The sequence below is a fragment of the Anarrhichthys ocellatus genome, unplaced genomic scaffold, assembly GCF_004355925.1.
Source record: "Anarrhichthys ocellatus isolate YVR2014 unplaced genomic scaffold, GSC_Weel_1.0 scaffold36, whole genome shotgun sequence".
Classification (NCBI taxonomy): domain Eukaryota; kingdom Metazoa; phylum Chordata; class Actinopteri; order Perciformes; family Anarhichadidae; genus Anarrhichthys; species Anarrhichthys ocellatus.
In genome coordinates, this window is record NW_022280066.1 from 627,507 (window position 1) to 642,819 (window position 15,313).

Consider the following 15,313-nt stretch of genomic DNA (forward strand, 5'->3'; position numbering starts at 1 on the left):
ACTCAAAAAACGTAACAGTTTTAGTACACAGGGAGAGCATACAAATTAAACAAAAGAGCCAGGGGTATATCACACTAAAAACATGCAGGTATTAAGTGTCTTGATAGCATTTTTGTTCGTCAAAGAAAAGTAGCTAGAAAGTAGTTTCACATTTTGCTCAACATCCTTCAGGAAAACAGCAATATTTATTTATTTATTTATGTTAAATTAACTTTTTTTTAATAAAAAAATGAATAATTCCATTTGTGAGGAGCAGACTTGAATGCAGAATGAGTCAACCAGCTTGTTTGCCTGGCAGGGGCGGGGCTCGTCTCACGCGCTAGTGCGCATGTCCACAGAAGTCCACACGTGGTTGGTCTGGTGTACACCACGCACGCAGACGCAAGCAGCGGCTCAGAAATGGCGGCCGATACTGTCAGCTCTTCGCTGCAGCTACCCTGCGTTTTTTCACCAAAATCACGACAGTACTTGGCATTATGTGCCCAGGACGGCAGACTTCGCATTTGGAACACAGACAGTAAAACACTTCACCAAGAATACGTGCCATCAGCCCATTTGAGTGCCACTTGTATCTGCATAACCTGGGGACCATGCCGGACAGTCAAGGTACGTGAGGCTGCGTTACGAGGCCCGAGCGAAGCTGCCCGTGAGAGTTTTCCTCCAGAAGTGCGCACAATAAAAGCAGTAAAGTGTCACTCTTCTCAAAGGGAATTCCACGGAAGCTTGAAACCTTCGGCCGCGCGCTACTGTGGACGGTTTCATGTGTCCGACACAGACCTGGTTAGAAGGGTAACCACGTTAGCAGTTAGCTAACGTTAGCTTTCAACAGCTGCGCAGGACGCACATGGTAGTCCCGCATGGTAGTCAAGAAAGCATGGACAATGTCTTAATTCAGTGTTTCAGAGTGAACTAACTCTAAAGAATACGTATGGCGGCTACGTTAATCCGTCCAATGACCTCTGACTTTATTTAGCCCGCTAGCACTGTAAATAATGTCGTTATTTAAGTTAGCATTAGCCGAGTAGAGCTTCAGGAGCGCGTGCCACCATGACACTTCTCAGTGATGAGGCTGAAAAAGTTTTACCATCTATTGTCGATGTGCAACCCGTTTCGCACCAGTCGATGGTGTTTGGTTTACGACAGAAATTGAAACATTGAATCGTACTAATTAATGCTTTTTTAGATGCCGTATGGAATGTGTTCTTATCCACAACTTATCAGAAGGTTGTTGAGCAAGCTAATTTATTAAATGCCAATCATTAGCAGTGATTCATAGACTTTTTATTTATTTTTTTTTGAGCAGTCAATGGTGTAATGAACTGAGATTTGAATACGAGCAAAGATGAAAGCCTTCAAGTGAACCAAGCATGCGTCCTACTTGTATCGTTATTGGTGATCTTAAGAGTTTTACATCTCCAATGTGTGTTTCCAGGAGGGGCCCCAGAGGAAGAAGAGGAAATCGGAGCCCGGGCAGATGGAGGAGAAGGCAGACCTGTTGGCGATGGGCACGGCAGCGGGCAGTGTCCTCATTTACAGTACAGCGAAGGGAGCCCTGCACTGCACCCTGGTGAGGCCCACACTCAACGCACTCGCATCCTCACTTGTATCCTACCTTTTTTTTTAAATTTGACTGGAGAAGTTTATTTCACTAACTTGTATGTAGAAGGAACTAGTTTCTGTCAAGGTACTGGATTAGTGTTCCATTTTGAATGATAGGATAAATAGTTAACCACTGCTAACGATCATGTCCTGTCTCTGCCAGGATGGAGGCCATAGCGGAGGGGTGAATTGTGTCCAGTGGCACCCTGAAGACAGTCTATTATACAGCGCCTCAGATGATACAAACATCGTAGAGTGGGACCTGCAGACGGGCAAGGCGAGAAGGTCAGTATCTAGTTCATTACACTGCACACTTCAGTCCAAAGTGACCCAAATCTACATTTTTGGTTTTCTTGCTCGGTTCTGTTAACAGTGTGAACAGCACAAATCACATGGAATCTGATCTTTTTCAATTCAGATCCGAGCCCCTCTTATATATGATCCTAAATCAGATAACGGTGTGGTTTTTATTTAGCAATGCAACCCCAGTCTGAAAAGTCCTATCAGGATTCATGCAACTTTTACGTCGTTCTAGATAGACATTCATCTCAAACCTGCACTGGTGGAAGTCGATCCATTGGCACCACAACCCCACCACCTGTGGGCCCAGCTCTGCGCACCTCCTTACAGACGTAGCAGCCATTTCTTCACCCTTGTCATTGTATTTTTTTATAGTATATTTTTTCCTATTCTATATTTATGTTCATGACTTTGTAGTACTTTGCTCTATTGAATCACATTGTGATATTTAAAATCTGAATGGGATGCTGTTAGATTTATGTATGTATGTATGTATATGTGTATATATATGTGTGTGCACACACACACTATAGTACAGTGCCAGGTGAAATGGGTGAAGAAAAATAATGGTGTGTTTTCAGTTCATCACACTTCAAACTGCTGAGTGTAAAGAATCGTGTTCTGTTTTTGAGAACATTGAACGCCTCTTTTACATTCTTATTGTACTTTTCTGGTTAAACTCCAAACAGTCTGTTGCGTAGCGTGTGTTTTCAATCTCAAACGATCTTCACCAAGTACAGACTTTTAGAGAACACAAGTTGTCCTTTTGGCTGTTTCTAGAATTAACATCTATTAGCGTTGACATGACCTGCTGCCGGTCACATTTGTCACTGTAATCCTTGGATGGTTAAACTACAGCACACTGCTTTTTACATAGCCAGCTGGGATTTTTTAATTGAGATAATGACATGAGCATATTTGTTAACTATACTGTATGTACAATGCACATTCTAGTTAAAGCTCTAAATGTCGACTAGATTTAGTGAAATTCTTGGCACAAACAAATATTTTACCATTTCTGCCTGTTCTGTTTGTTACATCTCAGCAATAGGCTTACAGATTTACATCGTACGCTTACTTTATTTACATATTCACACATGATCGTCATAATGTTTTTAGTGGGCACTTAAGCCATGCGATGTATTGCAAAAGTTTGGCCAACGTGAATCCGGTGAAAGAATAACTCAGAGCCAGTTACTCTGTTACTTTTTGTTAACATGAAACCATTTCTTCTCCTTTTTTCCCAATTGTGACTGACAGACAGGTGCCTGAGCGTTTCTCACATTCAGAACAAACTTACCCGACGACATGCTGCTCTAACTCAGGAACATACGATGTGTCCGACCCATCCAATGCTGCTGGTCTGCGCACTCCTAAATGTGTTGCCCTTTTCTCTCTACTGGTTTTCCTCAAAACTAATACATTTAATAATCTTTTGACAACATTAAAGGGGCACTCCTAATATTCAACAGTGCACTAATATTCAACAGGGCGGCTCCCCCCAATATAATGGTGGAGAAACCCTGAACTTCTCAACCAATGAGCTATGAGCACTGTATGCTATCTGGGGAGAGAGATGTTGGTCTGGAGCTGCTTTTGGATAAAGTTTAACAAAACACTGAGGTCGACCTCTGTTCATCCCAAACACGGACCAACAACAAAAGTTTCATTTTCCAATCAATAGCAGGACTTCTGAGGTGAACAGAAACGTAACAGACGTTTCTTTTTTAAATCGAGGCATCTCTGCTGACTTCACTTCCTGTCAGTGTGAACATTTGAAACTACCGGCTGAGTTTCATTCATTCCGTTGATAACGTTTAGGTTCCAGTGTTTTTATGTGATACCAGTTGTTTTTTAAAGTCGTATACTGAAACAAAGTATCTCTCAGCACTCTATTTATCCCAAGGGAAATTAAGTTTATACTACAAAAACACTGATACACACAGGAACAATCAAATAAAAACCTAATGAAATGAAAGCAACAAAAAACAAACACGACGTGCAATGAAGGTCTAGCCCACAGAAGTACTACAGACTCTGATGCCATCATTAATGTGTCAAATAGAAATGGCATTTTTTCATGCACAGCCAGCTAAAAACCTGTGCTGCCTTAAGACCAACCTGAAACTGTATCAAGTGAATTTCATTCATAAAGTCTAATTTTACAAATTTGTTTCCAGAAGCTTTACAAGCTGTACAGTATACAACACCTCGTGTCCTTTGAGCCTCGTTTCAGATGAGTTAAGTTAAGATGAAATAAAACCCTTTTAGAACACGTGCACGGTCAGTTGTTTTAACCTATTCATCAATATATGGAAAAAAATCGTTCTTTCTATTTTTGTATCAAAATCGTATCATATTTTCTTCCCATGAAACATAATATGAAGTGTGCTTACGTAAGCTACCAGCCAATTTCAACCGCTCAAATGTTTCCTTTCACTGGGGATCCTCACAGTACAGAAGCTATTTTTTTTTTTACTGAACATTGACGCATAACGTTTGTCAGTAAAACTTTATTTCACACTGATGGTTAACGTTAAACTATGTAATTAATCCGAGGTTCACATGGGGGGCCAAACCGTGGGGGGGGACCCGGACGGATCGACAGTGGTCCGTTACACCACTAGTGGCAATGTCTGCGAAGGGACAGTAAATTCAAATCGATTATCAAAATAGTTGTCAGTTGCAGCCCGACATTCAAGCAAATCCGCCCACGTCTGATCGAGTAGAGGTTGGGTGTGCGGGGAAAAATACATCACAGGATTTTAGTTCTATAAGGGACAAAGGGGGAATAACAGTCAGTTCTGAAGAACAGAGTGCCATACGTTATTCAGTGAGTGAACTTAATCTTTCTCACAGGGACATCTGTAAAAACAAAATGTCTTTTATGGCTCTGAATAACTACCAACTTTTATTGCTCTTACTCGATCTGTTTTCATCGTCAGCTCTGTAAAAGCTCAACTTTCATTCGGTCAATCCACCACCTGTGCTCGCAGAACGCTCAAAGTGGCGTGTTTAAAGAGCGCCTCTCTCAACAATGTAATTGTTTTAAATGGCAGATTATTTCCTTATTGTCTCAGCCTCTCCTTGCGTAGAGACGTCACTATTAGTTTGACAGACGTCAGAACCTGACACTTCACTCCCAACCACTGAAATGCACCAACGAGTGCTCCTCCATCATGCATTCATCATCAGCGTAAACATCGTGTACTCCGGTGATTTAGCAGCGGCACTGTCTGCGGGTACAATCACGAGCCGTAATGTCGCCATGAATCCTCTCTGAAGCCCGTTTTGTGGTCTACACAAATGGTTTTGCTGAGTGGCGAGTGTTTTGCACATCTCTTACTGCATCAGCTGGAGTGCAGTAGTTACACGGCGTGCTGTTGAATGTAGCTGCTCGGGCTCGTCGCTTGAATCTAAAAGAGATGGAAAACTCCAATAGACTGAAGGGCTACTTGGATCCGTCACTGACTCGTGATCCTGTTGAACGATGTTGACAAAACATGGAACGGAATCCCATAAAAATGCAGTTAGAAAATCCACTGTCTTTACTTGTCTCCTCAGTAAGTGGAAGGCGGACCGTGCAGCGGTGACCAGTTTGTGTGTGAGCCCTGACGGCAAACTGCTGCTCTCAGCCGGTCAGGTTATCAAGATGTGGGACTTGGACACCAAGGAGGTTTACAGGGTGAGTGTCTGCTCATTTCTATTCATGTTTGTGGATTTATTAGACCCGGTGTCAACTATTCTGGGGCTCAAGTAGTACGCTAGTAGCCACGATCAGTGCTAGTGAAAACCTCCGGTCCCGGTTTTGTTGAAGAGGAACAATGATTATAAGGTCTGTTTTCAGCTGAACTGAGCTGTTTTGTCCTCTTCCCCTCCCGCAGAAGTTCACAGGCCACTCTACGGCCGTGACGACCCTGCGCTTTGCCACCACACGACCCCCCGAGAGCAACGGCCTTTACTTCCTGTCCGGCGCCGCACACGATCGGCTGCTCAGTGTCTGGTGAGTGCACGCTTAATACCCGCAGCCCATCCCCTGTTCCTTTGAGACGTACCACTGCTTATTTGTCACGGAACTGACACCAAGTTGTCTGCCCCGCAGGCAAGTACGAGAAGACGGAAAGGACAAGAATTCAGTGGTGTCCTTCACGCTGACGGACGAGCCACAGCACATCGACCTCATCGCGTCCAACAGCAAGGAAGAGGTCAGAGCGGACAAAATGTCCAAACATTACACTAATCTGACTGACATCTTCATGTGTATACGGGGAGCGTAACGATGAGGATTTAAGCTCCCGCTCCTGCTGAAGTGTTCCTCCCTGTGATGTTTTATGAAACCTATTTACCTCATGCTAATGTTTGTTTCACACAGGCGGTGAGGCTGGCGGTGGTGTGTAAGGACGGGCAGCTGCATCTCTTTGAGCACTTTTTAAATGGGTAAGCCCTTAAAGCACCACACGCTGTACGAGGCAGTGTAAGGTAACTTTATGAAACATTTGGAAAAGGCAATTACTTTCTCTCAATTATGGGATGTTTTGTATTCCAGTCATAAGGTAATAAAGGTGATAAAAGATTTGATTCAAACAGAGCTGCTCTTCTGGCCCAGCAGCTGTATTTTGAGAGGCTGAACTCCTCCACGGAGGCTGAAAGTCATTTTACTTATTTGTTCATCACTGTTTGCCCCCTAATGGCTGTTAGGGGACCTTGCACAGCCAGCAGATGCCACTAATCACGTCTTTCTCGGCAGTGATTCTTAACTTTGATCCCATCTGTCCCCACAGGCCCTGTAAGAAGCCGTTGTCCCCTTCGTGTACTGTGCAGATGTCGGACACCAAGGACTCCCCGGTGCCGATCCCGCTGCTGGCTGCTGCCCTCAGAGTCGGTACGCGGACTGTGCTGCTGGGCTACGGCAACCACCTGCAGCCTGTGATGGAGAAAGTGGTGAGTACACAGGAGGCTGCGGAGATGCATGCGTGTTTACGAGTAAGGTTAGAACACTGTGAAGATTTGCATGGACAGCCATGTCAGGGTTCACCAAATATTCCCTCTAGGTGGCCTCCAAGTTTAATCAGGACGTGGAACGGCTGATTTGTGAAGTCAAAATGAGGAGCTATCTTTAGGGAGGCGTTGGTGCTTTCTAGTCGTGCTTTGTTAGCAGCCGGTGGGGCAGCACAGTCCTGCTGTTAATGGAGGCAGCGTTGATTTACATTATGGGTTCGAATTCTATTCAGAAAAAATGAGTCTTGGCCGAAGGTAAATTATAATGTTCTGATGTTTTCAAATGTAATTTTGTAAAATGTAGTTTTTGCATCTCAGTTAATCAGTCTGAACCCAGCTGGAGGGCACATTATGACCTGTGCATCGTGAAGCTCTAGGCAGCTTTATAATACATCAGTAAAACTACTGATGCCAAGATTTATTTAATCAAAGCAAATATTTGAATTAAGATATTGTTTATTTCCTAATCACTTGATCAATCACGCAGTTGAGGAAGGCGGAGTTTCCTTTCGCTTTCTGTATTGTTTTTATATTTACATTGAAACTATTGGTGTCCCTCCCTGCATGTTTACAGCTTCTACCGTAGCGCTTCTCCTCCATGTCTCCGTTATACCAGAGCTGATTATCCTGGTGTGTGTTCTTGTACTGTAACCGGACAAAAATAATATCATCCTACATTTTCCAGGAAGTCAGAGATATACGGTTGTGACTTGTTGGATAATAATACAGTGATACTAAATGCTTGACAGCATACGTTATGGTAAGTCTCAGCTATCGGCTGACGTTTTGTTTGGACTGCTTTCAGCTTTTAGCCTAAATACAGTCCACTCGTGGTTCTTGCTCAGTGAACTATGAAGATGTTAGGTAGCTTCACAGTAATATTATCAGCCTTGTTCACTGAACTCTTGGTTTACCCACAATGCTCCCTCTTATCTGTGCAGGAGATCAACACAGCAGAGAGACACGTGTGTTTGACCCGGGATGTTCACACCAGCTTGTCCCTTTCCATGGAAACCGCCGTCTCCAAGGTAACAATCTCGTCTTGCTCTCTGGGTCACCAGAACCACTGTAGCGCGGGCATGTTGGAAATGATGAAAACCTGAGATTATTTTTTTTTTGCGTTCCAGGTGAAAACCCCTGTTGTGAACGCCAAGAGCAGAGTGTTGGTCCCAGGGCTCCCTGGTCACCAAGCCCCCATCAAGGGAACACCGCAGGGATCGGACAAGAGGAAAAAAGACACCGACACCAAAGAGGTGTGTTCAGTGTCTGACGACGCACCGAGCAGCAGCTCACCTAATGAAGACCAGAGTCACACACTAGATGTTCATTTTTATTTCATTTTTTGTGATCACATGTTTACATAGATTCAGGATGTGCATTGCAAATCCTAACCAAGAACATAAATAACAACATCATGAGGGTCAACAGGCCAGCCAGCGTTTCTCAGATTAGAGTGAGACGAGGAGAAAAGGTGACGTCGTGATCTTCGCAATAAAACATCTTTGATGTGTCGAGTCTCGGCCAATCAGCGATAAGACGTCTACAGCGTCTTCATTTCCCTCCATTCAAGTTTAAGTTCCGTTACAGTTCAGACTTGCTGGGTTGAGGCTAATGTCCAGAACTATGTCGACTAAACGTAACGTGATGTCGATTAAATGTAACGTGATGAAACATTGCTTTTCGTTCTCTGTGATGCGGTATTGGTGTTAATCCTGAGTGAGACGGATACATTTAGTGTGAACACATCTCAGCCAATCCCTGTTGACTTGATATATCTGTGCTCTCCTGTAGATGTCCATAGCGGAGCGGCTAAGGGAAATCGATCTGTCTACAGTCTCCGTCGACAAGGGGGCCCCTAAAGGGACGGCCTCTCTACAGACGGACAACTTTGCGGTGCTGCTGCTGCAGGGCCTGGAGAGCAAAGACGCCAGCATCCTCAATGTGAGTCTGAGCTCTGGAATAGAAGAGTTCATGTTTGTTTTTGCCGAAAGGTTCTGCTCACTTGCCATTCAGATTTCACAGCTAAAGTTAAATAACTTTGTCTTCTCTCCCACAGAAAGTTTTCCAGACTCGTAAAGAGATGGTGATAAAGAAAACGGTTGCCCGGTTACCCCTCTCTGCTGTTTTGCCTTTGGTGGAAGAGGTGAGTCGATGTGCAATGTACAAACTGCTGCACATCCCTCTGTGTGTTCCTCAGTGAAGTTGTGTTAACTCTAATCTACCCTCTCATCTCCTCCCGTAGCTCACAAAGAGGCTCCAAGGGCATCCTTTTACGTAAGTCTGAGTTTGACGGATCAAATGCAAGCATTCCACTGGCTTCATTTTTCATGTTAAACTTTCCATTCTAAAAGCATCACGTGGATGCACACAGTCAGTCATGTGTATTTGTTCCTTCCTACAGGGCCGTTTTAATGGTGCGGTGGCTCAAGGCCGTGCTCATGCACCACACATCATACCTGGCATCGGTGAGTCGGCATCACCGACACCACATTCTGCACCGCTGATAATGAAGCCTCGGATTTGCATCGCCTTCTGTTCGGATGCTCTCCACGAGCACAGCACACGGCTGTTTTAAATATCACACAAACGCACGCCATCCTTCTGTGCACATCTCCTCTCTTTTTGCCGACGTTCTCGTTTAGATCTCCGCCGCACAGCAGAGATTACAAGATTTCCTCTCACCGTCTACCGTTTGCTGGATTGTCCATCGAAATATCTCTATAACCAGCAGCTGGATATCCATTTAATGTGCACGTTGATGCTGGAAAGACTTCTCATATCACGTATGCCCTGATCCGTAATGTCACACAGAAGGAACACTTCCCAGGTTGATCTTACAAAGAGAATAACTTACCTGTTAGCTTTGTCGTTAACATTCTAAGAACAGGGATACTCAATTCATACTCAACGAGGTCCATTTAGAGAGACGCGAAGGTCTGGAACATCACGAGGTCTAACTTCTGCTGTGATTCACTTCCATATATATTGAAGTAGCCTAACAGCTGTATTAATGTCTGTACATAGTCAACAACTGTCCTTTCAAATAAAGTATAATCAATAATATTTTAAATTGAACTGGATGAATTATAAAGATTATTATTATATACCAATAAATAAATGTTGGGCTGGTTTTAAAAAATGTGACTCTCAAAATAACATTTAATGTAATAAATTATTATTAATAACTTAGAATTGTCCTGCAGCTTTAAATTCATTCGAATGCCATGAAGGCTGGAAAAGCTGTTGTGGTTAAAGTAGAAGCGCACCGGAGAAAAGGATTCAGTGTCTGGGTGTCTGGGTCCACCTATTAGTGACCTTCCATCACAGGAAAGCATTAGTTAATGGGGAGGGGACCTCTGCTCATCATCGACTGCTTCCTCCTTTGTTTTTTTTCCTGCTGCTGAAATGTTTTTTATTTACCTCCAACCGATCCATCTGTGTCTCCCAACAGCTGCCAGACCTGGTTACCCAGCTGGGAGTGCTTTATCACATGATTGAGAGCAGAGTGAAGATGTTCCACAAGCTAACAAAGCTGCATGGGAAACTCTATCTGCTAACGACACAGGTAGGTGTCACCATGTACAGAAATAAGTGTTTTTAAAGGTGTGAATTGGGTGATTGGGATGGCTCAGGTACCCAGCTTGATGACGTACCCTATAACACCCTCAAAAGTGTAGAAAGGTTCCAAAATGTCACATGTTTGCTGAGAGGACACGGCCCAGAAATGACCACGATGGACGAAAACCACAAACATGGCCGTTAGTGCTCACAGCTGTCATTTAGGCAGAATGTTAGGATTGGACAAGCTCTTCAGTCCTGCGACGGCCACAGATGCTGTATTTGTTACTTCTCTTTGTTAGAGCATTTGATTCATTGATGGCTGTCCGACTGTAATGAGGAAATATATAAAATACTTTAGAAAAAGATCGGCAACCATGTCGTAAAGATGCTCCAATCTGGTGCAAAAATGAAAGGGCTAGATCTTGAAGAACTTTTTGTAAACAAGTAAAGTCTTTAACAAATTGGTTGGGTAGATATGACGCGGCAAAAAAGTCGCACTCACAAAGCATGGTAAATGACTCACTGGTCCGTCTGTACCAGGAACACCACCGGGAACGCAGCACAATCACCGTTTGATCTCATTATCTGTGTTTTTATCTGGAAGCCACAATCGCAATTGAAAATTAAATTTGATTAATCGTCCCAGCTTTACTTTGAGTGCAACGAGCAGTTCGGTGCAATTCCACTGCTACGTGAGAGTTCAGTCTTTATAATGCTGACAAATGTGAGTTCAAAGATTGAGCCGTTAACTATAGATCCATTAAACAAAGTACTATAATTATTCTCGCTGGCCCTGACGGGAAAACCCAGTGTCCTCTTCCCTTTATGTATGAACACGACGTCTCCACGAGCTGCACAGGGTGCATTTTATTCCCTCTGGTTATTCGGCTCTTATTTATCTTGGTTAGACTTTCCAGCCAGTCCCGACGCACATCTGTCCCACACGGACACATTTGTCAGTTTCAGAAACAAGCAACTTCTTGTTAGCTCGTGTAGAAAGTTATTTCCCCCGTCGCCTCGGATGGAACGATCCGTTAATGTAAGCGGACGGAGATTCTACCAAACGGGTTGTAGCTCTGTCCCTGACATGGGCGTCACAATAACTTCAGACACAGATGTGTCGACAGATGACACGAGGACAAGGACCCACGGAGGCCATTATCACTTCTCCAAATGCAAAGTCGACAGCTCCCGACCTTGTAGAGGAGGTAGTCAGCGGGCGCTCTGCTGGTGAACAGACATGCTTCCTTGTAGACTCGGACCGACCGTGTGCTCCACACAATAATATCAGGCACAGATGAGTATTGTCCAAAAGTGTTATCAGACTCCCCCTCCCCCCCAACCGGCTGCATAAAACTACAGCCCAAATCATAGAAATGACCATTTGCGCCACTGAAGTCACCGTTGCAGGCGTGCCCTTAAAGGATCTGTGTTCATCCTTTTGTTCACAAGGAATGCGCAGCGGCGCTCCGGCACGCCTCATCCAGTGAAGGCGTGGCGGAGACGTAGAGCGCCTGATTGGATGTGCAGCAGCAGGACAGAAGAGAACAAACACTCAGATGAGGTTTTATCTCGCCGGCAAGCATTTAAATAGCACAGGTGCAACATTCGACCGTTTGAGAACATGGTAAAAGTTTGCATCGAATCACATGGCCTTTAATGCGAGGAGGCCTTTATTAACCAAGTGACTTATGAATAAAAAAACAATGAAAAGAAACCAGAAATAGACTGGTGGTCTGTCTGCACATTGCATCTCTAAGACCATTCTCCCTTTTCACCACTAGGTGGCAACAAGTGACAGCAGCAAGAGCGTTATGGACATTGACCACACAGCAAAGCTGGTGTATGAAGAAGGTGAGTGTTTGTGTCCTGAGGCCTTTTCTCTATAACACCACACCCATCAGTCCCAGAGACGGTTCAGTTTGAGTGAGCGCCAGCCGACTCAAATGAAATGATTTATTTCGGCGCCCAACTCATCAGTTGCACATTTCAGCATGCAGCAGGTCACCGAGGCGCTCTTACCGACGGTTTCACATTTCTGTTTGAATGGCGATCGTGATCCGGTCCGGTTCATCAGGACTGAATCAGCCCACGTTTATGAAGCCAGCGGTGCTCGTCGTGGAGCCACTCTTGGCGATGCACCACACGCAAACATGACTCCTGTTGCCTGGCAACCTGACCGGCAGCGTTCAGATCCCCCCCCCCCTCTTTTTTTATTTTATTTTATTTTTTTTGGGAGCAGAACAACAACAATGCCCGGCTCTGTTCACTCTCGTTTCTCATTACCTGTACTGTATTAGGCGCTTTATTGAACCACGTAGAAAATTGGCTTTCGTGAAATAATTAAGCAGCTCTTTGGAGTTCCAATTGCCCCCCTCCCCCCCTGATTGGTCTGTTCAGGTAACATTAATTACACAGACGCTGCCGACATGTCTGTCACAATACAGGATTAGATTTAGGCCTCTAGAAAATGTCCCTCCGCGTGATGGAGATAAAGAGCTGCTTTTTCACGGCACGCAACACTTTCCTTTACATAAATATATACATATGGGGTCGGCAGGAAAAACAGGAGCAAATATAACTTTTAAAAGATGGAAAGAAATTGTTTTTTTGGTTTTTTTTTTCAAAAGCAGTTGCTACACAAGGCTCCTGAATCCTTCAGTTGCTCTGAAGTCGGTGGAAACATCCAAAAATAAACTGTCATCCTTTTACGTTATTCTCATCCATAGTAGTTATTTGGATCAAAAAATTCAAATTAAGAGATAAAGATATTTTAAGTGGTTTAAAGTCAAGTTAAAGCATTGCTGGCATTGGTAGTATTAATGCTGTATGCTGAGAGGGTTCAACAGGTCATAATCTCCCTGTGAAGCATGTACCGTACAGATCAGCTACGTCACCACACAGCCTCTCTTCTTGATTGCCTCGTTTTCCTCGTCTTCAGCTTCGCCCCAAAGGCATATTTGCATTCATGCCATGTGGTTTAATACGTAGCAATATCTGTATCAAAGTTGGCCGGTTGCTGCAGACGCCCGCGGGCCTAACGGGGCTTCAACAGCCTCAGCCAACCACGTTGACGCTCTGCACAGTGGGTATTGTTGTCATAACCAACTGGCCCCGCTACACTATTGAAATGCAAATATCCGCCGTCTCTCCCGCGATGTTTACCCACCAGTGAAAGCATGAAAGGCTTTTCTCTTCTTTTCTCTTCCCCCTCACTGTTTTCTCCTCGTGTTAGAAAGGTCCTACCAGCACTGATGGGAGTGGAAAGAGTTTGCAGTATGCACGCTGATGGATTTGTTTTCCCCTCGTGTGCCCTTTACAGAATCATCTGATGAAGACGAGGCCTCCGGTGACGAAGGTCTCCCCGACGACGGTGACGACTCTGTAAGTCCCGAGACACTGGCCAGTCGGACAGATCTCAAGAAGTGTCTGCTCAAACTTAACTGAGATGAAGTGGGCAACCAGTAACAGTTTATTTTGTTGTGGTCCTTCTCAGAACTGGGAGGAGGACGAGGCGATGGAGGAAGACAAGGAGGACGATCCGGACAGCAGAACAGATTCCAAAGCGAATGGAGAGGAAGACATGGAGCGTGGGAACGAGAGCGAAGAGGAGTGAGGACGAGGGGGGAGGAATGCCCATCACACGTAAAATGGACCTGAAAGAGTTATATATACTTTCATTTTATTTTCATGCTTTTGATTTTAATATCGGAACAAAGTATGGTTTTACAAAAAAGAAATCAAGGGACTCATGGTGATGAAATCTGGGCAGCTGCCACGCCACAACACCGTTCAACCACAAGGGAGATGATGTCATCTTCCCACCCCCCCCCACCCCCCTTCTGAGGAACAGATGCAGCATTTTGCGGAGTCGCGTTAAACATTCTGCTGTCAGTTCAGTCTGCATCCCAGCTCTACCTACCTGACCAGTTTGCATTGAAGAATGACTTAATCATTTAATGGTGTTCCAGTTTGCCTACACTGCGGTGTGCATTCCAAATTTTTTCATGTCATTATGTAATAATAAATAGTATTAGAGTATATTGTTTAAGCTTAACCGCAGGTGAGACGGTACTCTTGTCTGCGATCTCTTTATTCTGAGAGAACTCCGTAGGCCATCTGGAGCCGCTCCACAAACGCAGTGCACGTGTGGAGTTGTGATGCAGCCCCCACCCGCCCCCCCAGGTGACCATACGTCATGTGCCCAAACAATGTAAATCTGTATGTACAGTGAAGTGTTTGTATGAGCTCTTCCTCTACAGCTGTCCCCTCACATGCTTGGGATTAAATGATCTCCTGTAAAGTCTCTTGAATGCTGTTTTTTTTGTTTTTTTAATAGTTTCCAGGTTTGTTGCAGCCCTTCTTTTTAACCTATTTCCTTTTTGTGTGTTTAATTTCCGGGCATGCCCCGATGTCCACTGCCTTGAACCCGTTGTTCGGGGTTGACTGAGAAAAAAGAAAATGTGAACTTTGCTCAAATAGGGGAATAAATTGGTTTTCAAAATGGCTTGGCGTGTCTGATGGGGTGAGAACTAACTCCTCGCTGAATAAATAAAACTGTCTTAAACCAAGGCCACGCACGATGATGCTCTTTTGTTATCGGCTCACCTGTAGGCATAGCAATAGCCAAAGGGAAATTAAGGTCATAAATATTTCAAGCGTTCACATGCAGCAGTTTATATCATAATCTAGATGTGGGATGAGCAACTACCGGAAGTGTTGTGCTAATTCAGTCATTTAAATACTGATAATGGTACTCCATCCAATACTAAATCCAATATTGCCATAAAAGTAGTTCTGCTCGTTGATGTGCTGCACTACGCCCAAAGGCCTAATGTAACCAGGTCTATTACAC

The 15,313-nt window shown here is 44.3% G+C and overlaps 1 protein-coding gene across 1 annotated transcript; it reads left to right on the forward strand.

Annotated features, from left to right (window-relative positions):
- The first annotated feature begins 340 nt into the window (after positions 1-340).
- wdr43 (WD repeat domain 43) lies at positions 341-14,764 on the forward strand. Its single transcript, XM_031866808.1, has 18 exons — positions 341-606; positions 1,433-1,567; positions 1,763-1,884; positions 5,464-5,584; positions 5,784-5,902; positions 6,002-6,104; positions 6,272-6,336; positions 6,681-6,840; positions 7,839-7,925; positions 8,025-8,150; positions 8,689-8,838; positions 8,954-9,040; positions 9,140-9,171; positions 9,299-9,362; positions 10,349-10,462; positions 12,243-12,312; positions 13,781-13,842; positions 13,955-14,764. The coding sequence occupies exons 1-18, from the start codon at positions 400-402 to the stop codon at positions 14,072-14,074; spliced, it is 1,944 nt and encodes a 647-aa protein (XP_031722668.1). The 5' UTR covers positions 341-399; the 3' UTR covers positions 14,075-14,764.
- Positions 14,765-15,313: the final 549 nt, after the last annotated feature.

Coding starts and splice junctions, on each gene's coding strand:
- wdr43 (XM_031866808.1), top strand. CDS start 400: ATGGCGGCCGATACTGTCAGCTCTTCGCTGCAGCTACCCTGCGTTTTT. Junction 1,568..1,762: donor GAGCCCTGCACTGCACCCTG/GTGAGGCCCACA, acceptor TGTCTCTGCCAG/GATGGAGGCCATAGCGGAGG. Junction 7,926..8,024: donor TGGAAACCGCCGTCTCCAAG/GTAACAATCTCG, acceptor TTTGCGTTCCAG/GTGAAAACCCCTGTTGTGAA.